The following is a 24,262-nucleotide window of genomic DNA, read 5'->3' on the forward strand; positions in this document are numbered from 1 at the left end:
ACTATAGTAGTACTTATCTGTTATCTACTGTGTATCCTGTGCTTGAATGGCTGCCCCCATGGCTACACAGCAGCTTGTTTATATCAACTATAGTAGTACTGACCTGTTATCTACTGTGTATCCTGTGCTTGAATGGCTGCCCCCATGGCTACAGAGCAGCTTGTTTATATAAACTATAGTAGTACGTATCTGTTATCTACTGAGTATCCTGTGCTTAAATGGCTGCCCCCATGGCTACACAGCAGCTTGTTTATATAAACTATAGTAGTACTTATCTGTTATCTACTGTGTATCCTGTGCTTGAATGGCTGCCCCCATGGCTACACAGCAGCTTGTTTATATGAACTATAGTAGTACTTATCTGTTATCTACTGTGTATCCTGTGCTTGAATGGCTGCCCCCATGGCTACACAGCAGCTTGTTTATATGAACTATAGTAGTACTTATCTGTTATCTACTGTGTATCCTGTGCTTGAATGGCTGCCCCCAAGGCTACACAGCAGCTTGTTTATATAAACTATAGTAGTACTTATGAATGGCTGCACAGCAGCTAAAGCATTTGAAAGGTGTAGGAAAAAATTAGCTAAAGATCAAACTTTTAAACACAAACATTTTTGGTTTTTTTATTAACGCTGACTTTTTTTAAATTTTTTTTGTTTTTTGTAATGTAAAACAATAGCACGAGAGAGAGAACTCAGGTAAGCAAGTCTGATAACCAAGGCTATGTCTGTTAGACTGCACAATTCCTGCCCACGGACTAACCTAACGTTTCATCTGGGAACTGGTGTAACTAGTTGAGTTGAGGAACAAGTTAACGTTTGCACGGTGTCCCTCCAGCAGAGGAGAGAGATGTACAGAAAGGAGACCCGGACAGTACCACTGGGCACGCGTTTCATGTACTGCTGGGGGGAGAACGGTCCAGGCCACTGCAAGGTACAGAGGGGGTTGGAAATGTGGGTTAAAGGGGTGGTTCACCTTTAAGGTAACTTTTATTGTGTTATAGAATGACAAATTCTAAGCAGCTTTTCATTATTTTTTTTATAGTTTTATAGTTATTTGCCTTTTTCTTCTCTTTGTAGCTTTCAAATGGGCGTCGCTGACCCCTTCTAAAAAAAACAAAAACAAATGCTCTATAAGGCTACAACTGTATTGTTACTTTTTATTTCTCATCTTTCTATCCAGGCCTCTCCTATTCATATTCCAGTCTCTTATTCATATCCAATGCATGGTTGCTAAGGGGATTCGGACCCTAGCAACCAGATAGCTGAAATCTTTCCTCTTTCTATTCAGGCCTCTCCTATTCATATTCCAGTCTCTTATTCATATCCAATGCATGGTTGCTAAGGGGATTTGGACCCTAGCAACTAGATAACAGCTGAAATCTTTCTATTCAGGCCACTCCTATTCATATTCCAGTCTTATTCAAATCAGCGCATGGTTGCTAGAGGAATTTGGACCCTAGTAACCATATACCTGCTGAAATCTTTCATCTTTCTATTCAGGCCTCTCCTATTCATATTCCAGTCTCTTATTCAAATCAGTGCGAGGTTGCTAGGGAAATTTGAATCCTAGTTATCAGATTGCTCAAGATGCAAACTGGGGAGCTGCTGAATAAAAAACCTTCTATAATATAAAATTAAAACCATTTTTGACAGTTATCTCAAAGGTGAACACCCCTTTAAGTGTAAGTACACACTTCTGCTGCCCCTCACGTTAAACTCTATGTCCAAAGTAAAGGGAAAGATAAAACTCCAGGACAAACACAACAGCATATGATTCGATTTAGGACACGGGCAACAATAAAGATTAGGAGGGAAGAGAGTGTCTCCTTAGTAAAGACAAAGGGAAGCCAACAATCCTGTTACTTAGTTAAAGCAAATAACTGTTATAACCGCTCCAGTTACAGCCCCTTTACCTGCAAATAATCCTCTGCGCTTGTGTCTGGAACCTTTAACTTACAGAGCTCTCACAGTTCCTTTGTTTATGGGCCGGCTAGTAAAGTGACAGTTGTGAAACACAGCTGTCGGCTGCTTCTTTAGGAAGCCTGAGCAATTCAATACATTCCCTAAGGAGTTGACTGGGGGCCGAGCAGGTGCCGAATGGAGGGGGCTCACTTTTAGCACCCACTCACCTGGCGGGGAGAGGAATATGGGGGAGATTTCAGGAAAGCTAGGTACTGAGCCTCCAATGATGGAAGCCTCGGGTGGAGCCTGTTGGGGTGGAGAGATGAGTGTGCACAATCACACAGTGGAGGAAGAGGCCTTGCGCTGAACTAGATAATGGTGGATGGCTTCTGCATCACGTTTCAGCCAGTCAGCATTCAGCAGAATATTCTCACAGCACTGCTGCACCGTGCGCTCTACAGAGGGAGCTGGATGGGCATCAAAAAATGCCTGCAAAACAAAAATACTGTGAGAAAACGTGGAGAGATCGTGAACGGGCAACACATTTAAGGATCTTAAAGGGATACTGTCATGGGAAAAATAAACATTTTTTCAAATGAATCAGTTAATAGTGCTGCTCCAGCAGAATTCTGCACTGAAATCCATTTCTCAAAAGAGCAAACTGATTTTTTTTTTTATATTCAATTTTGAAATCTGACATGGGGCTAGACATATTGTCAGTTACCCATCTGCCCCCAGTCATGTGACTTGATGAACTTCAGTCACTCTTTACTGCTGTACAACAAATTGGAGTGATATCACCCCTTTCCCCCCAGCAGCCTAACAACAGAACAATGGGAAGGTAACCAGATAGCAGCTCCCTAACACAAGATAACAGCTGCCTGGTAGATCTGAGAACAGCAATCAATAGTAAAATCCAGGTCCCACTGAGACACATTCAGTTACATTAAAGGGATACTGTCATGGGAAAAAAAAAAAATTTCAAAATGAATCAGTTAATAGTGCTGCTCCAGCAGAATTCTGAACTGAAATCCATTTCTCAAAAGAGCAAACAGATTTTTTTATATTAAATTTTGAAATCTGACATGGGGCTAGACATATTGTCAATTTCCCAGCTGCCCCTGGTCATGTGACTTGTGCTCTGATAAACTTCAATCACTCTTTACTGCTGTACTGCAAGTTGGAGTGATATCACCCCCTCCCTTTTCCCCCCAGCAGCCAAACAAAAGAACAATGGGAAGGTAACCAGATAACAGCTCCCTAACACAAGATAAAAGCTGCCTGGTAGATCTAAGAACAACACTCAATAGTAAAATCCCATGTCTCACTGAGACACATTCAGTTACATTGAGAAGGAAAAACAGCAGCCTGCCAGAAAGCATTTCTCTCCTGAAGTGCAGGCACACGTCACATGACTTGGGGCAGCTGGGAAATTGACAAAATGTCTAGCCCCATGTCAGATTTTAAAATCAAATATAAAAAAATCTGTTTGCTCATTTGAGAAATGGATTTCAGCGCAGAATTCTGCTGGAACAGCACTATTAACTGATTCATTTTGAAAAAAATTTTTTTCCCATGACAGTATCCCTTTAAGTAGGAGAAATAACAGCCTGTCAGAAAGCAGTTCCATCCTAAAGTGCTGGCACAAGTCACATGACTGGGGGCAGCTAGGAAACTGACAACATGAGTAGCCCCATGTCAGATTTCAAAATTAAATATAAAAAAAAATCTGTTTGCTCTTTTGAGAAACGGATTTCAGTGCAGAATTCTGCTGGAGCAGCACTATTAACTGATGTGTTTTAAATAAAACATGTTTTCCCATGACAGTATCCCTTTAAATACAACATACAGTTAGAGACTGATGTTTCAAAGTTTCTTACCAAACTCCAGTCTTACCTTAATCTCTGCTGCCATTTTATCACTTGCAAAACCATCCAAAGAAAGCTAAAAGCAGAAGAGCAAACTTCAATCAACACAGGACAACAGGTATTTTACTTTCACCAATGAAATTGTTGTTTACTACATATTGTACACCAAATAAACACACAACACTATTCAGGCCCTCTCCTATTCATATTCCAGTCTCTTATTCAATACAATGCATGGTTGCTAAGGTAATTTGGATCTTAGCAACCAGATTGCTGAAGTTGCAAACTGGACAGCTGCGGAATAAAAAGTGAAATAACAAAAATAAAACACACAATGAAAAAAAATTAAAACCAAATTTCAGAATATCACTCTACATCATACTAAAAGTTAATTTAAAGGAGAAGTAAACCCTAAGTGGCTAAAAATGTCTTTATATAGTGAACCTATTGCACAAAGTTTGAGCTTGTCAATAGCAGCAATGATCCAGGACTTCAAACTTGTCACAGGGGGTCACCATCTTGGAAAGTGTCTGTGACACTCACATGCTCAGTGGGCTCTGATTGGCTGTTGAGAAGCTAAGCTTAGGGCTCGTCACTAATTATCCAGCAGAAAATGAGCTTCCCTGGCTGTAATATAAGCTGATGCTACAGGTTTGCTGATTATTCAATTCTGATGCTAATTGCACTGGTTTCTGTGCTGCCATGTAGTAATTATGTGTATTAATTACTAATCAGCCTTATATTGTGACATTTCTATTCTATGTGTACTGTATATTGTGAGTGGGTCCCTAAGCTCAGTAAGTGACAGCAGCACAGAGCATGTGCAGTGAATCAGCAGAAAAGAAGATGGGGAGCTACTGGGGCATCTTTGGAGACACAGATCTTTACTGCTAAAGGGCTGTGGTTGCCTTGGGCTGGTACAGAAGCACAAAACATCATGTACAACATTTCTACCGACTTCTTTAGTTAGGCTTTAGTTCTGCTTCAAAGGTGAACAATCTCTTTAAAGCTATACCTTTATGAGCCTAGAGATGAGGAAGCCTCCTTGATACCGGTTATGCAGTTCCTCCCAATTATCTTTCACAAAGTTCCAGGCACATTTTCTTCCAAGTTTACTGCCACCTGCCACTCCTCCAATGACAGACACTGTGTCCTGGGGACGAACATCTTCCTGGACAGGTGAAAATACAGAAATGCCATCATTTAAGTGCGGCTGTAGTGGTACAGACAGCAAAACTACGTTATTCTGTTAATCCATGCACACTTTAAAGGGATACTGTCATGGGGAAACATGTTTTTTTTCTTTTCAAAACACATCATTTAATAGAGCTGCTCCAGCAGAATTCTGCACTGAAATCCATTTCTCAAAAAAGCAAACAGATTTTTTTATATTCAATTTTGAAATCTGACATGGGACTAGACATATGGTCAGTTTCCCAGTTGCCCTAGTCATGTGATTTGTGCCTGCACTTTAGGATGGAACTACTTTCTGGCAGGCTGTTATTTCTCCTACTCAATGTAACTGAATGTGTCTCAGTGGGACCTGGATTTTACTATTGAGTGCTGTTCTTAGATCTACCAGGCAGCTGTTATCTTGTGTTAGGAAGCTGTTTCTGGTTACCTTCCCATTAGGGATGCACTGAATCCAGGATTCGGTTCGGGACTCGGCCTTTTCAGCAGGATTCGGATTCGGCTGAATCCTTCTGCCCGGCCAAACCGAATCCTAATTTCAAATTACGGACGGGGAGGGAAACGCGACACAAAACAAGGAAGTAAAAAATGTTTTCCCCTTCCCACCACTAATTTGCATATGCAAATTAGGATTCGGTATTCGGCCAAATCTTTCACAAAGGATTCGGGGGTTCGGCCGAATCCAAAATAGTGGATTCGGTGCATCCCTAATTCCTATTGTTCTGTTGTTAGGCTGCTGGGGAGAGAAAGGGAGGGGGTGATATCACTCCAACTTGCAGTACAGCAGTAAAGAGAGACTGAAGTTTATCAGAGCACAAGTCACATGACTGGGGGCAGCTGGGAAACTGACAATATGTCTAGCCCCATGTCAGATTTCAAAATGAAATCTAAAAAAAATCTGTGCTCTTTTGAGAAACAGATTTCAGTGCAGAATTCTGCAGGAGCAGCACTATTAACTGATGGGTTTTGAAAAAAAACACGATTTCCCGTGACAGTATCCCTTTAAAGTATTAAAACTCTTTGCTCCTACAATAAAAAAAAATCAGAAACCTCGGCATCAGCAGCCAAGGCAAACTACAAACGTGTCCCTTCTAGTTTGCTGCCCTGTAATTATCAGTTTTAATGTTTCCTCCTTCTGTGAGCTCTTGACATGGCTTTTCAGCAATTAAGACTTTCTCCTGCAAATTTAAAGGGGGTCCTCCGTCCAAAAACAATTTGTAATGCAACTCTAATTTTATGCAACATTCCAATATACAGTGATTCCATATTTTCACTGATTTTAAAGCTATATTTTTATTTTATTGTACTTTAGAACAATTATCTGTCAGGCCCTTTTCCCTCTATATTTCTGATATATTCTCACCATTTTTTTTTTAAAATGATGTCCATTGCTGCTAAATCTTACCGACAGTGAGAAGCTCAACACCTTCTCCATCAGCTCCTGTTCCGCGATGGCTCCCAAAACTCGTTCAATGCGGTTTCTCTCCTCCTGCATGTCGGCTTGTTTGTGGAGCTGCAGTGAGAGACACACACACTGCCTGTTATAGATGAGAATCCAAAGGGGACTCACTGCAGAGAAGGAGAGTCTACAACTTGGAATCTATTGACTTTAGAACTTTCAAATCACTGTGGAATGATGCCGAGTGCCTTTATTTATACACAAGACTGACTTTCTCAGGAGGAGAGTGTTAACATTTTCATCTGAGGAAAATTCTTCCACTGGCTTCACCCGTGTCCTATTTTGCTTTTGAGGATCATTTTGCTTTTGAGGAAATACAAGCTATGCACTAAGCACAATATAATCTAATAGACAGAGTCATCATTTCTGTTATACAAAAGAAATATTGTGCATTGCACCATTTGTTGGTATCAGGGAAAGTGGCTCAACTTGCACCCTTTCTAGAGTTAGAGGTTGTCACTGAATTATTGTGGTATCAGCATTCCTTTAGAATTGTAATTGTACTTGCCCTTTAAGAAAAGAAAAGAGTTCTTTGAAAATGTACTTTTATATTTTCCAGATATTAGCAGATTTTTTTTTAAACCGTGCCCCCTTCTATTTATTTCAGCCAACCAGACAAAGCCAGAAGAAAATAAGTGAGAAGTCTTTTGATGTTGCACTGCTCAATAATTTTCTGAGCAAAACACAGGACTTTCCTATTCTCACAAATCTTATTTTTATGCCTACTATGGTGAAAATGAACATCCTGTATTTGTGACTGTTTTTCTAATATTAAAGGGTTTGTTCACCTTAAAGGACCAGTAACAGCAACAAAAAAAAAGTTTTTAAACATTCGTTAGTATGCTACAAAATAAGACACCAACACATATTAAACTTTAAAGTCGCTAAGTCTTTATTAAGAAACAACTTACCAAAACTTCCTCTTCAGAAAAGGCGATCGGCGATCCATCATGCAGCACTCCATTTCTCCTCCCTGCCTAGCTTATAGGAGATAGCCAGGGAGAAGAAATTGAGCGCTGCACGATGGATCGCCGCCCTGTCACCGTTTCTGAAGAGGAGTTTCGGGAAATGATTTCTTAATAAAGACTTAGCGATTTTAAAGTTTAATATGTGTTGGCGTCTTTTTTTCGTAGCATACTTACGTTTTTTTTTGAGAATTTTTTTGCTGTTACTGGTCCTTTAAAGGGAGTGATTCACCTTTAGGATGTTATAGAATGGCCAACTCTAAGCAACTTTTCCATTGATCATTATTTATTTTCTATAGTTGTTTAATTATTTGCCTTTATCTTCTGACTTTCTAGCTTTTAAAAGGGGGTCACTGACCCCATCTAAAAACAAACACTCTGTAAGGCTACAAATGTATTGTTATTGTTACTGTTTATTCCTCCTCTTTCTATTCAGGCCTCTCCTATTCATATTCCAGTCTCTTATTCAAATCAATGCATGGTTGCTAGTGGGATTTGGACCCTAGCAACCAGATAACAGCTGAAATCTTTCTATTCAGGCCTCTCCTATTCATATTCCAGTCTCTTATTCAAATCAATGCATGGTTGCTAGGGGAATTTGGACTCTAGCAACCAGATGGAAGAAATTGCAAACTGGAGAGCTGCTGAATAAAAAGCTAAATAACTCAAATATAATAAAAAATGAAAACCAATTGCAAGTTGTCTCAGAATATCCCTCTGTACATCATACTAACAGTTAATTTAAAGGTGAACAACCCCTTTATAGCACTTTTTTTTCCAGTTCAGTTGGTTTCAGGCAGTTCACCAGAAATAAATACTGCTCCCCTTGTAGCTCTGGGGGGGGGGGGGGTTGGCTACTCTTCTAAATTGATAAGTTTAGTTGATACATTGATTGAGTTTCATTACAGGCAGCTGTTAGAATTGATACAACAGTTGCTGTTGAGAAACGTATCAACTAAATGTAGCAAATTGTAACAGTTCAGATGCTCCTGGGAGACTGAGTTGCCGGACAAACATTAGAGAAATGAACATCAAACTTTAAACTTAAATTTTGGGAAAACGATAAAAAATAAAAGCTGGAAAGCAACTGAAAAAAGTCTTTATTTATGGTGAAAGGAGACATTCTGTGTAAAAAATAAGAACATTATACTCATTTAGATATAGAAGAATTGAGCTTTTCAGGCTGATTTATTGAATATTTCTGCAAAAACCCCTAATAATCCCTCCCTTCTCTTCCACTTGCTGCTCCCTGAATTCCCAGGCTGTGCCCTCAGCTCACTGCACTGTAGGACAGGAACCAATCAGCAGCTAGCAGGACCTGATAGGGAACAGAAGCCTGTCTGTGCTTGTGTGACTGCAGCGCTGTGATTGGCTGTCCCCTCCTAGACACGCCCACCCCTCATTTGAAAAAGGGACCAGTGAAACATCTATAGGGAGCTCTAATAAAGGGACTATTTTTAAAGAGAATATTAATTTTTAGCAACATGTAAAAGCAATACCATATATTACTCATAATTGCCTACACAATTGGAGTTTTTTCATTAATCCTGTATGTCTCCTTGAGCAATCTGAAAACCACTGAACTGAAAAAATTGTTTGGAAGGTTAACAATCCCTTTAACTGGTCTATTGGTCGGGGTACACAGAAGTTTTTTTTTCTGGTGTCAAAGAATTTATGGGGGGGGGGTGAACCTATACACAAGTTTCTATGTACGTTTCTATATACAGTAAAAATCACTGACCTTCATCATGGTCTCCAAGGTTGAACTATCCCCATGTTTCAGAACGGTCACATAAACCTATAACAAAGATTAAAAGATTTTTCTAAAGCTCTAGAAAGAGAAGCGAGCGTATTGGATATTAACGACAGGAGACCACTGACCGGGCTCCGCAGATCAGCACTCAAAGCATTCCGTCCCTCTACATGTTCCTTGAACCGTCGCCTGGCTTCTTCAAGAGTCGGTTGGTGGCCAGCCTTCCCCAGCTTTCCTAAGACAAGACCCCTAAGGAGAGCATCTAAGTGCCCTAAAAAAAGGAAGCAAGAAAAATTAGGAAATTATCAGGGGGTCTGCCTAGCGTGAGGCATGCTAGCAATTAGACATTTCCCAACCACCCTCTTTTTGACAATACTATGTCCAACAGATTCTTACAAAATAAAACAGTTTTGCAACTATGCAAAATGCAACTTTGCTATGAATAAAATAAGTTGATAAAATAAAATCATACAAATGATGATAAGTGGCCCACCTTCTCCAGGTTTGGGATCCCAGCCCAGGCGTTGGCCAATTGGGGAAAAGACATCCCTGACAAAGCACTGTATTTCCTCATGGAAGTCTGTGTGGGAGAGCAGTGTTGAAAGGATCCCCAGGTTGCAGCTCAGGTCGCTCCACACAGTGTAATTAGGCTCATTTACAAATGCCTCCATAACTTTCAGGACCTCAACTGTATTGATCATGCCTGCTCGAGCCTACAAGACAAAGATCAACATTTCAGTTTGCAAAAAGCTTTCTTCCCTCTTCAGAACATCTTTAATAGCATCAGTGCATTATACTTTGCACAAACTACAAGCTACAAGCTTTACACTCACCAGAGAGAAGAGGTCGTTCTGTAAACCAAGCCTGTCAACGGGCTGTAAAGAGAGGTCTTGTATGCCAGGTAAAAGGCTCTCCAACATCTCAGTACTATATCGAGTGCGGTAAAAACCCACTGTGCCAGGATTCAACTATAAGCAACAAAGTAAAACAGTAGTAAAAATAAAATTTAATATAAAACGTTCACCACCTTTAAGACTTTTTTTCCCAATAAAGCATCTCGTGATCGCTACCAAAACTTTCTCACCTTCACCCACTGGTGTGGCTTAACTCCTTCCAGTACCACAGTCATCTCTGGCTTATCCATCAGAATTTTCACTGTTGCAGATGCTGGCGACTCACTGGTGCAGATGCTAATTGGTACCATCCATTGGTAGCTGTCATCAACTGAGAAGGGCAATACTTTTATATAAATATCAGAAATCGGCTGCTATAAGAAATCACGGGGCCCACACAACAAAATTATCTGGGCCCCCCTCGCCACCCCTCCCTCACCCATCAGTATGAAGGCCACACAAGACACAAGCGTTAAAACATTAAGTGACCCCCTGCAAGTTAAAAAAAAAAAAAAGAACTTTGGTGCTCAGGGCCCCCTACATGTTTTGGTGGTAAGGGCCCTCTACAAGTGGCCAAGGACCACCTACAAGTTATTTATAAAAAAAAAACAAACAAAAAAAAAAAACAACTGGCCAGGGCCCCTACACATTATTTGTAAAATAAACAATTGGCCAGGGCCCCTACAAGTTATTTAAAAAAAAAAAAAGCATTAGTGGTCAGGGCCCCTACAAGTTATTAAAAAAAATAATTAAAAGTTACAAGTTAAAAGAAAACCGGTATCTTCGGTTTCCTGTGCTGATTCGCCAATGAAATTTAAGTCCCGGTAAAGCCGCATGTCGATTGGATAAAGTAGAGGGGTGGTTTTACCGGGACTTGCACTTCATGGCGAATCAGAGCACAGGAAGCAAGGGCAGTCATCGGAGCTCCACCCAGCCCTCCCTTCCGAAGTCTGCAGCTCACTGATGGTAGGGGCCCGGCTATGCAAGTAAGTGCAGCACGGCTGGGCCCCCTTAGCTCCCCAAACCATACTGGCCCGGTGCAACAGTACCCCCTGTCCCCCCCCCCCCCGATGGATCCTTACAGTGGAGCCCTCTTCCACCAGCCATACTAATAAGCCTGGATCAATCACAAACACAGGTTTGTAAGGAGAGGCTGATGGAGGAAGCAGAAGACGAGGGGGTAGTTAGCAACGTGATTGTAAAACACAGTATGTGTTCTTTTTTTTTTTCTTATATCAGATTATAGGTAATGCAATTGCACCCTTACTTCACAATTATTGCTGATACACAGTATTTTTTTGCTTACCTATACAAGCTTACATTAGTATCTAAAGAACTCAAGGCACAAGAGTGATGGGCTGGACAACCCCCTCAACAGTTTGCTTGATGAAATGAGAAACTAACAGAATAAGCAGATATTGCGTCAGCAATGTACAGCTATACTCAATATAACCTTTTCATAGCTTTTTACTTAAGCTTATTACATGATAGGCATACAGTCAAAATTTAGCACAGTACTTCATTGTGAAAGGTTGTTTTTTAACCAACAAAAGTTGCTTTCAGATTTGAAATGCCTGAAAAAGCTTGAGCCCAACATTGCTGGCCATCCGAGAATTCCTCATGTCCAAGTGCACTCCGTTTTCCTTAAATAATGAATGTACTTTTATCAGCTAGAATAGTTTTCCCAACAAACGGACAGTTCTTACTGTTCTGAGCTCCACTGGCACAAAATTTCTTCTGGGAAAGCTTCAGGACAACAGAATCTTCACTCTACAAGATAAGTGGCACAGGTAACATATATTACATCTAATATTACACTTAATCATTGCTCCTGCTTCCTGGAACTATATTTGCAATAGGAATTTAAAGAAAAAAAAACATTTACCTCCTGGGATTCAACACAGATAATAGGGAAGCCCATCTGTTTGGTCCAGGTGCTCATTACTGCAGCAATAGGTTTCCCACTGGCTTGTTCCAATGATTCCCAGAGATCCTCTACAGAGAGAAAGAGTACTGGCTAAACTTTATGCATAAACAGAGGAATCCACAAATATACAGTGAGTTGGACATAGATTGTGTAATCGGACATAGCTGGGAAAAGACAATGGGGGTCGCGTACCTGTGGCAGCATTCTTCTCCTGGAATTTGGTGAGGTACTGATTCATGCCCTTGCGAAAATCCTGCAGAAAAAGGTAGGTGTCAGCGCTTGCAGGCAGTTACTGCAACAGTGATAAAAGAACAACCCTTAATTAACTACATATCAAATCCATGACATTTTTTTCATCACGAGATTGTAATACTAGCCATATTTGTAATTTACACATGTTTTTACATTTAATTTAAACGTAAAATGTACAGAAAAGTTCTAATAAATTTTGCAATTTACATATTTTTCATTTCAAGAATAACGTGTACTGTAAACGGATATTAAAGGGGAACTATCACGAAAATTAAAATTTAGTATAAGCTTTGGCATACTTAAATACAATCAATTTAATATTCTGTACTGTTTCTGAAATCAAGTTTATCTTCACTATTCCTCTCTCAGCATCTGTTTCTCTTCATTCTGTCTTCATGCAGCAGTTGGGTGTCAGATATTCATTGACAGTTAGATCCAATATATCTTATAGGGGGGCTCCTTTTGCCTAGGAGATGTATTAGAGCTCACTCTATTAAACTCACCAGACATCATGTCTCTCTACATGCAGGATTTGTGCAAAAGGCAGTTATTTTGTTAGATTTTGTTTGTACTGGAATCCATTATTTGAGTGAGAATAAAGGTGGTCATACACTATTAGATCCGGTAGTTTGGCGAGGTTGGGTGCTATCGGGCGAATTCGAACGTTTGGCCCTATATCCTGTATCGGCAGCTTTAATCTGCCCGTGTAGGAACACCTTTACAATAGGATAAATGTAACTATTTTTCATATTTGAAAATATATAATAATACACAAAAGCCATGAATATCCTGTAAATTATATCCTTATAAACGGTGAGTTCTGATGTCATCAGTTATAAACGGTGAGTTCTGATGTAATTTCTGTCACATGACTCACTGAAACTTGTGTATTATAATAAATAAAGTACCCCCAGTTGCAAAATATGAGGATATTAGAAGTTACCTTGGAGTTCCATGACCTGTATAAAAACACTCGGCCTTCAGCCTCGTGTTTTTATATGGTCATGAAACTCCTCGGTAACTAATAATATCCTTATATTTTACAAGAGGGGGTACTTTATTCAATGTGTGTGTGTGTGTGTGTGTGTGTGTGTGTGTGTGTGTGTGTGTATGTATGTATATATATATATATATATATATATATATATATATATATACACACACACAGTTGATGTCTTTAAGAAAGAAGTGCATTATTTACCTCATCCCCAATATAATCATGTAGCATGCGGATGACAGAGGCCCCCTTGCTATAGGATATAGCATCAAAAATCTCATCAACTTCAGATGGGTGGCCTACATTGACCTAAATGGGGAAGAAAATACGTATGTTTTTAGTATAGGGTCAGTATTTGATCCAACAAAATTGAATCCTATGAAATAACTGTAAAGCCTTAATTCTTTATTACTCGGTGAGTGAGAATGTGGAAGCTGTAGTTCAGCATCAAACTGTCAACTGCAAATGTAAGATTACCAGCGGAGGAATCAAATTAAAAAATACCTCAATGGGATGGCTGTTTTCTAGTGCATCGAGTTCCTGTGCACGGGTATAGTCGGCAGAGACAAACTGCGTCCAGATGTCATACTCTGGAAAACAATGGTCTACGCAAAGGTACTCTATCCAAGAAGCAAAGCCTTCATTCAGCCATAGGTGGGTCCACCATTCCTGTCCAGACAAAATGTACACAAGGGATAAGCAAAGAAAGAAAAACCTTCACCCCACAGGTGCTCTTAAGATTTGTAGCAGCTGTTAAAAGCAGTGTACAATGCAAAGTGTTTAGATGTACCATGGTGACTAGGTTCCCAAACCATTGATGTGCCAGTTCATGTCCCACAACTAATGCCACCCACTGGCGAGAAGAAGAGCAGGAGTTCTTGGGGTCAATCAGCAAAGCAGTCTCCCTAAGGGAGAATAAAGACACAATCTCAGCTAATAACATCACCAGGAAACACAAGGCTCACATGAGAAGATAATACAGATTGAGAGCACACACCTGTAGGTGACCAAGCCCCAGTTTTCCATGGCTCCTGTGAAAAACAGAAAAAAAAATGAGAAAAGGAAAAGCCACCTCGAAAGGGTTTCCCGCTCAACAAAAGCAGTTAGTGGGAACATTACCAGCTGCAAAGTCTGCAATGGCGATAAGGTCAATCTTGGGGAGGGGGTAGGGTACGTTGAAGTAATCCTTGTAAAAAGGCAGGGTTTTAGCAGCAACCTAAATAAGGGAAGATATATACGTTAGGAGGCCTACCAAGATCTATTTTAAGAAACTAACATTTTTGTTAGGGTTTCATTATCTTGAGAGAAAATGAATTATTAAGGGAGAAGCAAAGAGCAAACCAAATGATTGTGCAATATACTGTAGCTTTATGCTTATACCTCCAAGGCAAACTTCCCCTGTTCTGCTTTTCCAACAGGTGTATAAACACGGACCAAAACTCCGTCAGCAGACCTTGTTTCTACAAAATCATACTCCCCCACGACGAAGGCTACAAGGTATGTAGACGTGATAGGTGTGCGTGCAAATTTCACCTCCACTAGGTTCTCATCATCTGGGTATGGCTTTCTATCAATCAAGTTCTACAGAAGAAGAAAAAAAAATATACAACAATGTCAATAAGTAAAAGGGTAAGAAAAAAAAAAATCTATAAAGGCAGGACCCTATGAACCCTACATAGTTGTGCCTTGTGTAACGGACTTCTAACGATTGAATAACATCTTACGGTGGTTAAAGTTTAATTGAAAACCATGTACATGGATATTTGATAATTACTGAATTTTAATATGACATTTCTGAAAAGTTTCTTATACTCCATATGCCTAGATACAACTATAAAACTATTACTCCACCCAAGTACGATACACCTCTGCAAAGGGTTTAAAAAAAAAAAACCTAATACTAATGAATGCTATAATCCTAATTCAATATATAAGCAAATAACGTCATCTCCTTACAGTTATGATGAAAGCATATTGAGAATTAGAGTGCTAACAAATACCTACCATATTAGACAAAGCCACTCTATCCTTAGGTACAATTAAGATGACATCAAAAGTGGCCTTTATAGCAGGTTCGTCCCAGCATGGAAAGGCTCTGCGTGCATCTGTCGCCTGGTAAAACAAGGTTTTCGGACAAATTTTAAGCAGCTATTCAGCTAAACATTAAAAAAAGAAGTGCATGAATAAATGTGGGAACAATACACGTGGATCCAATAAATATTTAGAAGTAGGGATGCACCAAATCCAGGATTCGGTCATGATTCTGCCTTTTTCAGCAGGATTCGGCCGAACCGAATCTGAATCCTAATTTGCATATGCAAATTTGGGATGAGGAAGTAAAAAATGTTTCCCCTTCTCACCCCTCATTTGCATAGGCAAATTTGGATTCGGTTCGGTCAAATCTTTCACGAAGGATTCGTGGGTTCGGCCGAATACCTATTTAGAAGCCTTCTTTTTCTTACCTCAAATTGAGTAACGGCTGCATATCGCACCACTCCGGCGGTAGTTGTGTATTTGCTGCGGTAGAAACCTTTCATCTTATCATTCAGCTCCCCAACAAAATCAATCTTTAGCATCCCCGCACCTAGTACAGCAAAGACACAGACAAAAAAAAGAAATTGAATGAACACCGGCTGTAGAGAAATGTTAAAAAGACCCGACATGACCCTAACACTGGCATTGCAGTTCATGCATTTAGGCAACATGCAGTAGTACTCCTAAAAGCACACATACATGGTTACATTTCGGCATGCGGTTGTAAAGAGAAATGTCTCACTGGATTGAGAAAGGAATTCTGACAATAAGTGGAATGTTTTTTTTCTTTACAATCCGTGCAGTAGTGATCAAGGTTACAGTTTATGGACTGATTCCACCCGCAACAGTTTCTCTGGTGCATCATATACGGAGGAGAAGCTGCAGGTATGTGGCCAAGGTTAAACAGAACACTTCTTACCCTTCTGTAAAGTGCTGGGAAAGGACAGAGTAACCTTTTCATCTTCATTCTGGTAGTTGAACCCAGTGGCATGAACTTCTGTGACAACAGGAGGAAAGCAACATAAATTAGTATTACCAGTGGGGGGGAAAAAACATGCACCCAAAAAAACATTTCTCTCTATATTTTTGGCATATACACATTTTCTTAAAGGAGAAGGAAAGGCTAAAAGTAAGTAATCTTTATCAGAAAGGTCTATATAAATACACCAGTAAAGCCTCAAAGTAATGCTGCTCTGAGTCTCTGTCAAAAGAAACAGCACATTTCTTTCCTTCTATTGTGTACTCATGGGCTTCTGTATCAGACTAACTGTTTTCAGCTTAAACCTCCAGGGCTAGGGCTTGAGCATGCTCAGTTTGCTCCTCTCTCCCTCCCTGCTGTAATCTGAGCCCAGAGCTATGAGTGAGCAGGGAGAGACTCAGGCAGGAAGTGATGTCAAACCAAGCTAATATGGCAGCTGCTATCCGAAACAAACAGGTATTCAGGTATGGTAAAGCATTTTACAGAATACATATAGGGGCAAATTCACTATGCGCCGAAGCGCCCAACGCTAGCGTCAATTCGCTAGTGTTGGCCATTTTCGTTACTTCGCAAATTCACTAACGGACGCTGGCATAACTTCGCACCCTTACGCCTGGCGAATTTGCGCAACGGACGTAACTACGCAAATTCACTAACGCGCGCAGTGTACTGAACGCTACCTTTTACGCTAGACTTCATTTGCCACCTCAGACCAGGCGAAGCGCAATAGAGTAGATAGGGATTGCTTCAAAAAAAGTGAATTTTTTTTCTAAGTCCCAAAAAACGCTGGCGTTTTTTCTATATTATGGGTGATAGGCTGAAAACATTTTTGGGGTTCCCCTCCTTCCCCCCTACATTTCCTGACTCATGGCAACTTAACTATACAGTGGGCACATGTGTAGGGCAAAATAAAAATTTTATTTGATGTTTTGAAGGTTTTTCCCAGCCATTTGTAGTGCTGCTACATATTCCTCCATTGAAATTTGGAACCGTATGCAAATTAACCGTCGCTAGCGTAACTTCGCTTCACTTAGCAAATCAAGGCTAGCGCAACGTCACAATCTTACGTTACCCCTGATCGCAACTTTGGATTTTAGTGAATTTGCGGAGCACTGGCGCAACTACGAATCTTCGTGAATGTCCCACATAGTGTTATAGCTTGCACTATTGTGGCTAATCTATTGGCAATAAACTGCTTCGGTAGCTTTCCTTCTCCTTTAATGGAATATTTGTAACTAGCACTACAGTGTATACACACAGCAAATAGCTTTTATATGTAGATAACATGCCCTTTACAGTTTACCTTGTTGGGTCTCAGAAAAAGTACAGTAACTTTACAGACGCGTAAGCAATTTCAAATGGAGAATAACACAATAACGCAACACATTGCAAAAGAAAAAGCCCAGGCTGTCGCAAAATTCAGTGAATTATTGGAAATATGTCAAAAGCAAATTGTTGACTGGTCTGAAACTTAAAGGGATACTGTCATGGGAAAATCTGTCATATTGTCAATTTCCCAGCTGCCCCAAGTCATGCGACTTGTGCTCTGATAAACTTCAGTCACTCTTTACTGCTGTACTGCAAGTTGGACTGATATCACCCCCTCCCTTTTCCCCCCAGCAGCCAAACAACAGAACAATGGGAAGATAACCAGATAGCAGCTCCCTAACACAAGATAACAGCTGCCTGGTAGATCTAAGAACAACACTCAATAGTAAAATCCAGGTCCCACTGAGACACATTCAGTTACATTGAGAAGGAAAAACAGCAGCCTGCCAGAAAGCATTTCTCTCCTAAAGTGCAGGCACAAGTCACATGACCAGGGGCAGCTGGGAAATTGGCAATATGTCTAGCCCCATGTCAGATTTCAAAATGTAATATAAAAAAATCTGTTTGCTCTTTTGAGAAACGGATTTCAGTGCAGAATTCTGCTGGAGTAGCACTATTAACTGATGTGTTTTGGAAAAAAACATGTTTTCCGATGACAGAATCCCTTTAAGAGATGACTGACCTCATACCTGGCTTCAAAACACATACAAAATGGCACCAGAACAAAAAAAAAAAGTTCTCTAGCAGACTCAAGCAGAGACGCAGTAAGACATTAAAACAAAACTAGGATCAGAAGTAATATCTTGGCCAGATGCTTGTGTAGAACTACCCTCCAGGGATGTAAACACCTCTGCTAACGATGCAGGCCTCGACTAACGATAAAGAGCACATTTAAAGCTGAACACATCAACCTTGTATAGAAACGAACGTTCTCTGGCCTACTTCTGTGGAAGAATGCCTTGTGAAGCTAATATTACGAAAACCCCAAAACAGCTGCTTTCAACGTAAAAAGCAATAGCTGTTTCCTCCCAGAATGCCTGTATTGTCAAATAACTCATGAAAAACACCCCCGAGTGCTTATAATTTAAAGCACTTACAGTGCACACTTATTTTTGCAGTTGGCATGAGAGCAACTTAAATGGAGACATCCAAATATTAACCCTAGTGAGCAGGTAGGGCTCCAAATAAACTTATAAATGAGTTACTTTTATTTTTAGGGATGCACCGAAACCACTATTTGGGATTCGGCCGAATCCCCGAATCCTTAGTGAACGATTCGGCCGAATACCGAACCCAAATCCTAATTTGCATATGCAAATTAGGGGCAGGAAAAGAAAAAGTGGAAAAAATTCTTCTTTTGTGACGAAAAGTCACGTTATTTCCCTACCTGCCCCTAATTTACATATGCAAACTAGGATTCGGTTCGGCTGGGCACAAGGAATCCTTCTCAAAAAGGCCGAATCCTGAACTGAATCCTGGATTCGGGGGATCCCTAATTATTTTAGCCTACGGGACCACTAGACTAGGACACACGGGCATTAGAAAAGGATGTGAAAAGTTATATAAATGCATAACATACAGAGAAGGGCACAAAACATCAAATTATTCTTTCCGGCTCCCCATTACATGCCACTAGCCTTCACTACACTGTAAAGACAGCAGGAGGCCTTAAAGGAGAACTAAACCCTAAAAATAAATGTTTTTATATATTCTATATAGTGAACCTATTGCACGAGGCTAAAGTTTGAGTTTGTCAATAGCAGCAATGATCCAGGACTTCAAACTTGTCACAGGGGGTCACCATCTTGGAAAGTGTCTGTGACACTCACATGCTCAGTGGGCTCTGATTGGCTGTTGAGAAGCTAAGCTTAGGGCTCGTCACTAATTATCCAGCAGCAGAAAATGAGCTTCCCTGGCTGTAATATAAGCTGATGCTACAGGTTTGCTGATTATTCAATTCTGATGCTAATTGCACTGGTTTCTGTGCTGCCATGTAGTAATTATGTGTATTAATTACTAATCAGCCTTATATTGTGACATTTCTATTCTATGTGTACTGTATATTGTGAGTGGCTCCCTAAGCTCAGTAAGTGACAGCAGCACAGAGCATGTGAATCAGTGAATCAGCAGAAAAGAAGATGGGGAGCTACTGGGGCATCTTTGGAGACACAGATCTTCACTGCTAAAGGGCTGTGGTTGCCTTGGGCTGGTACAGAAGCACAAAACACCATGTACAACATTTCTAGCTATTTCTTTAGTTAGGCTTTAGTTCTCCTTTAATCCATGTATGCTGCAGCACTGGCTTTAGAACAGGGGGATTAGCACAGCACTGCTAGACGGAGGGGGGGATATGGACCATGGGGCACTGCTATTAAAGAAAAAAAGGCCAAAAGACCTTTGGAGCGAGAGCCCCCTCAATACAGATATAAAACAGAAAAGGAGCAGTGTAGAGCCCTGGCAGAAAAAGAAATAAAAGCAGCAGCTTCCCAGCATTACAAGTTATAAATTGTACTGTAATGTTGGCAGAACCAGCAAATCGTGATTAGTGTCATTTCCCAGAGCCTGGGCAGAATAGAAGAATGTGTAAGGTTTATGATGCTCTCTCCTGTGCACCACTGGCCATATAGAGACACCTAATATCAGCTTCAACTTTAGAAAAATACTAGCATTACTCATTTAAAATAAAAAAAATTTAAAAAAAAACAAAAAAACAATCACCTCCCTTTGGCACAAACAATATAAATCCATCTTAATTCTGCTTTGTGGCACGGCCTCAGATCTCCATTAAAGCATTTGTCTCCTGAACAACCCGGAGCACTAATGATGTTATCAGAAGTATTTTATATCCTGAGTAACTCTCAGTGAGCAATGAAAGCCTGAAATAAGTACATCTGGATTACACAATTGCTTGTGTGTGTGTGTGTGAGAAATAAATACATCTGGATTACACAATTGCTTGTATGTGTGTGTGTGAGAAATAAATACATCTGGATTACACAATTGCTTGTGTATGTGTGTGTGAGAAATAAATACATCTGGATTACACAATTGCTTGTATGTGTGTGTGTGAGAAATAAATACATCTGGATTACACAATTGCTTGTATGTGTGTGTGTGAGAAATAAATACATCTGGATTACACAATTGCTTGTGTATGTGTGTGTGAGAAATAAATACATCTGGATTACACAATTGCTCTGTGTATGAATGAAATAAATACATGTGTGAGAAATAAATACATCTGGATTACACAATTGCTTGTATGTGTGTGTGTGAGAAATAAATACATCTGGATTACACAATTTGCTTGTATGTGTGTGTGTGAGAAATACAATACATCTGGATTACAACAATTGCTTGTAATGTGTGTGTGGAGAAATAGAATACATCTGGATTACACATATTGCCTTGATCTGATGTGATGTGTGAGAAATAAATACATCTGATTACACAATTGCTTGTGTGTGAGTGGTATGTGAGAAATAATACATCATGGATTACACATCTGCTCTGTATGTGTGTGTGTGAGAATAAATACATCTGGATTTACACAATTGCTTGTATGTGTGTGTTGAGAAATAAATACATCTGGATTACACAATTGTCTTGTCGTATGTTGTGTGTGAGAAATAATACATCTGGGATTACAAATTGCGCGCGTGTGTGTGCTGTTGGTGAGAAATAAAATACATCTGTTACACAAGCTTGTTGTGATGTGTGTGAGAAATAAAACATCTGGACTTACACAATTGCTGTGTATGTGTGTGTGTGTGTGAGAAATAAATAATCTGGATGATTACGACAATTCCTTGTGGTGTGAGAAATAAATACATCTGGATTACACAATTGCTTGTTGTGTGTGTGTGAGAATAAATACATCTGGATTACAACAATACTGTGTGTTGTGAGAAATAAATTACATGATTAACACAATTTCTTGTGTGTGTGTGTGAGAAAATAAATACATCTGATTACACAATGCTGTGTGTGTGTGTGAGAAATAAATACATCTGGATTACACAATTGCTTTGTATGTGTGTGTGATGTGTGAAAATAAATAACATCTGGATTACACATTGCTTTGTATGTGTGTGTGTGTGAGAAATAAACTACATCTGGATTACACAATTGCTTGTGTGTGTGTGAGAAATAAATACATCTGGATTACACAATTGCTTGTATGTGTGTGTGTGTGAGAAATAAATACATCTGGATTACACAATTGCTTGTGTGTGTGTGTGTGTGTGTGAGAAATAAATAATCTGGATTACACAATTCTGTGTATGTTGTGTGTGTGTGTGTGAGAAATAAATACATCTGGATTACACAATTTGCTTGTATGTGTGTGTGAGAAATAAATACATCTGGATTACACAATTGCTTGTGTGTGTGAGAAATAAATACATCTGGATTACACAATTGCTTGTATGTGTGTGTGTGAGAAATAAAATACATCTGGATTACACAATTGCGCGTGTGGTGTGTTGTGTGAGAAATAAATACATCTGGATTACACAATTGCGCGCGTGTGTGTGTGTGTGAGAAATAAATACATCTGGATTACACAATTGCTTGTATGTGTGTGTGTGAGAAATAAATACATCTGGATTACACAATTGCTTGTATGTGTGTGTGTGAGAAATAAATACATCTGGATTACACAATTGCTTGTATGTGTGTGTGTGAGAAATAAATACATCTGGATTACACAATTGCTTGTTGTGGTGTGAAAATACATCTGGATTACACAATTGCGTGGTGTGTGTGTGAGAAATAAATACATCTGGATTACACAATTGCTTGTATGTGTGTGTGTGAGAAATAAATACATCTGGATTACACAATTGCTTGTATGTGTGTGTGTGAGAAATAAATACATCTGGATTACACAATTGCGCGCGTGTGTGTGTGTGTGAGAAATAAATACATCTGGATTACACAATTGCTTGTATGTGTGTGTGTGAGAAATAAATACATCTGGATTACACAATTGCTTGTATGTGTGTGTGTGAGAAATAAATACATCTGGATTACACAATTGCGCGCGTGTGTGTGTGTGTGAGAAATAAATACATCTGGATTACACAATTGCTTGTATGTGTGTGTGTGAGAAATAAATACATCTGGATTACACAATTGCTTGTATGTGTGTGTGTGAGAAATAAATACATCTGGATTACACAATTGCGCGCGTGTGTGTGTGTGGAGAAATAAATACATCTGGATTACACAATTGCTTGTATGTGTGTGTGTTGAGAAAATAAATACATCTGGATTACACAATTGCTTGTATGTGTGTGTGTGAGAAATAATACATCTGGATTACACAATTGCTTGTATGTGGTGTGTGTGAGAAATAAATACATCTGGATTACACAATGTGCCGCGTGTGTGTGTGTGTGAGAAATAAATACATCTGGATTACACAATTGCTTGTATGTGTGTGTGTGAGAAATAAATACATCTGGATTACACAATTGCTTGTATGTGTGTGTGTGAGAAATAAATACATCTGGATTACACAATTGCGCGCGTGTGTGTGTGTGAGAAATAAATACATCTGGATTACACAATTGCTTGTATGTGTGTGTGTGAGAAATAAATACATCTGGATTACACAATTGCTTGTATGTGTGTGTGTGAGAAATAAATACATCTGGATTACACAATTGCTTGGTATTGTGTGTGTGAGAAATAAATACATCTGGATTACACAATTGCGGCGCCGATAAATACACTGAGGATTACACAATTGCTTGTATGTGTGTGTGTGTGAGAAATAAATACATCTGGATTACACAATTGCTTGTATGTGTGTGTTGAGAAATAAATACATCTGGATTACACAATTGCGCGCGTGTGTGTGTGAGAAATAAATACAGCTGGATTACACAATGCTGTAATGTGTGTGTGAGAAAAATACATCTGGATTAACACAATGCTTGATCGTGTGTGTGAAAATAAATACATTGGATACACAATTGCGCCGTGTGTGCGGAGAAATAAATACATCTGGATTACACAATTGCTTGTTATGTTGTGTTGTGTGAGAAATAAATACATCTGGATTACACAATTGCGCGCGTGTGTGTGTGGTGTGAGAAATAAATACATCTGGATTACACAATTGCTTGCATGTGTGTGTGTGAGAAATAAATACATCTGGATTACACAATTGCTTGTATGTGTGTGTGTGAGAAATAAATACATCTGGATTACACAATTGCGCGTGTGTGTGTGTGTGAGAAATAAATACATCTGGATTACACAATTGCTTGTATGTGTGTGTGTGTGAGAAATAAATACATCTGGATTACACAATTGCTTGTATGTGTGTGTGTGAGAAATAAATACATCTGGATTACACAATTGCGCGCGTGTGTGTGTGTGTGAGAAATAAATACATCTGGATTACACAATTGCTTGTATGTGTGTGTGTGAGAAATAAATACATCTGGATTACACAATTGCTTGTGTATGTGTGTGTGTGTGTGAGAAATAAATACATCTGGATTACACAATTTCTTGTGTGTGTGAGAAATAAATACATCTGGATTACACAATTGCTTGTATGTGTGTGTGTGTGTGAGAAATAAATACATCTGGATTACACAATTGCTTGTATGTGTGTGTGTGAGAAATTAATACATCTGGATTACAGAATTGCTTGTATGTGTGTGTGTGTGAGAAATAAATACATCTGGATTACAC

General features: G+C 39.4%; 1 protein-coding gene across 1 annotated transcript in view; it reads right to left on the bottom strand.

Moving 5' to 3' along the window:
* Positions 1 to 1,583: 1,583 nt before the first annotated feature.
* npepps.S (aminopeptidase puromycin sensitive S homeolog) overlaps positions 1,584 to 24,262 on the bottom strand; it is a 34,003-nt gene continuing 11,324 nt past the window's right edge. Inside the window, exons 3-23 of the mRNA XM_018238009.2 lie at positions 16,163 to 16,240; positions 15,672 to 15,793; positions 15,214 to 15,321; positions 14,590 to 14,790; positions 14,329 to 14,425; positions 14,207 to 14,240; positions 14,000 to 14,114; positions 13,714 to 13,878; positions 13,414 to 13,518; positions 12,153 to 12,213; positions 11,919 to 12,028; positions 11,740 to 11,803; positions 10,225 to 10,364; positions 9,974 to 10,108; positions 9,634 to 9,853; positions 9,269 to 9,411; positions 9,129 to 9,185; positions 6,369 to 6,476; positions 4,788 to 4,943; positions 3,801 to 3,848; positions 1,584 to 2,393 (exon numbers count right to left, since the gene is read on the bottom strand). Coding sequence (XP_018093498.1) covers positions 2,241 to 2,393; positions 3,801 to 3,848; positions 4,788 to 4,943; positions 6,369 to 6,476; positions 9,129 to 9,185; positions 9,269 to 9,411; positions 9,634 to 9,853; positions 9,974 to 10,108; positions 10,225 to 10,364; positions 11,740 to 11,803; positions 11,919 to 12,028; positions 12,153 to 12,213; positions 13,414 to 13,518; positions 13,714 to 13,878; positions 14,000 to 14,114; positions 14,207 to 14,240; positions 14,329 to 14,425; positions 14,590 to 14,790; positions 15,214 to 15,321; positions 15,672 to 15,793; positions 16,163 to 16,240 — 2,420 coding nt within the window. The 3' untranslated portion in view covers positions 1,584 to 2,240. The remainder of the gene's footprint in view (positions 2,394 to 3,800; positions 3,849 to 4,787; positions 4,944 to 6,368; positions 6,477 to 9,128; positions 9,186 to 9,268; positions 9,412 to 9,633; positions 9,854 to 9,973; positions 10,109 to 10,224; positions 10,365 to 11,739; positions 11,804 to 11,918; positions 12,029 to 12,152; positions 12,214 to 13,413; positions 13,519 to 13,713; positions 13,879 to 13,999; positions 14,115 to 14,206; positions 14,241 to 14,328; positions 14,426 to 14,589; positions 14,791 to 15,213; positions 15,322 to 15,671; positions 15,794 to 16,162; positions 16,241 to 24,262) is intronic.

Source organism: Xenopus laevis, chromosome 9_10S, assembly GCF_017654675.1.
Source record: "Xenopus laevis strain J_2021 chromosome 9_10S, Xenopus_laevis_v10.1, whole genome shotgun sequence".
Classification (NCBI taxonomy): domain Eukaryota; kingdom Metazoa; phylum Chordata; class Amphibia; order Anura; family Pipidae; genus Xenopus; species Xenopus laevis.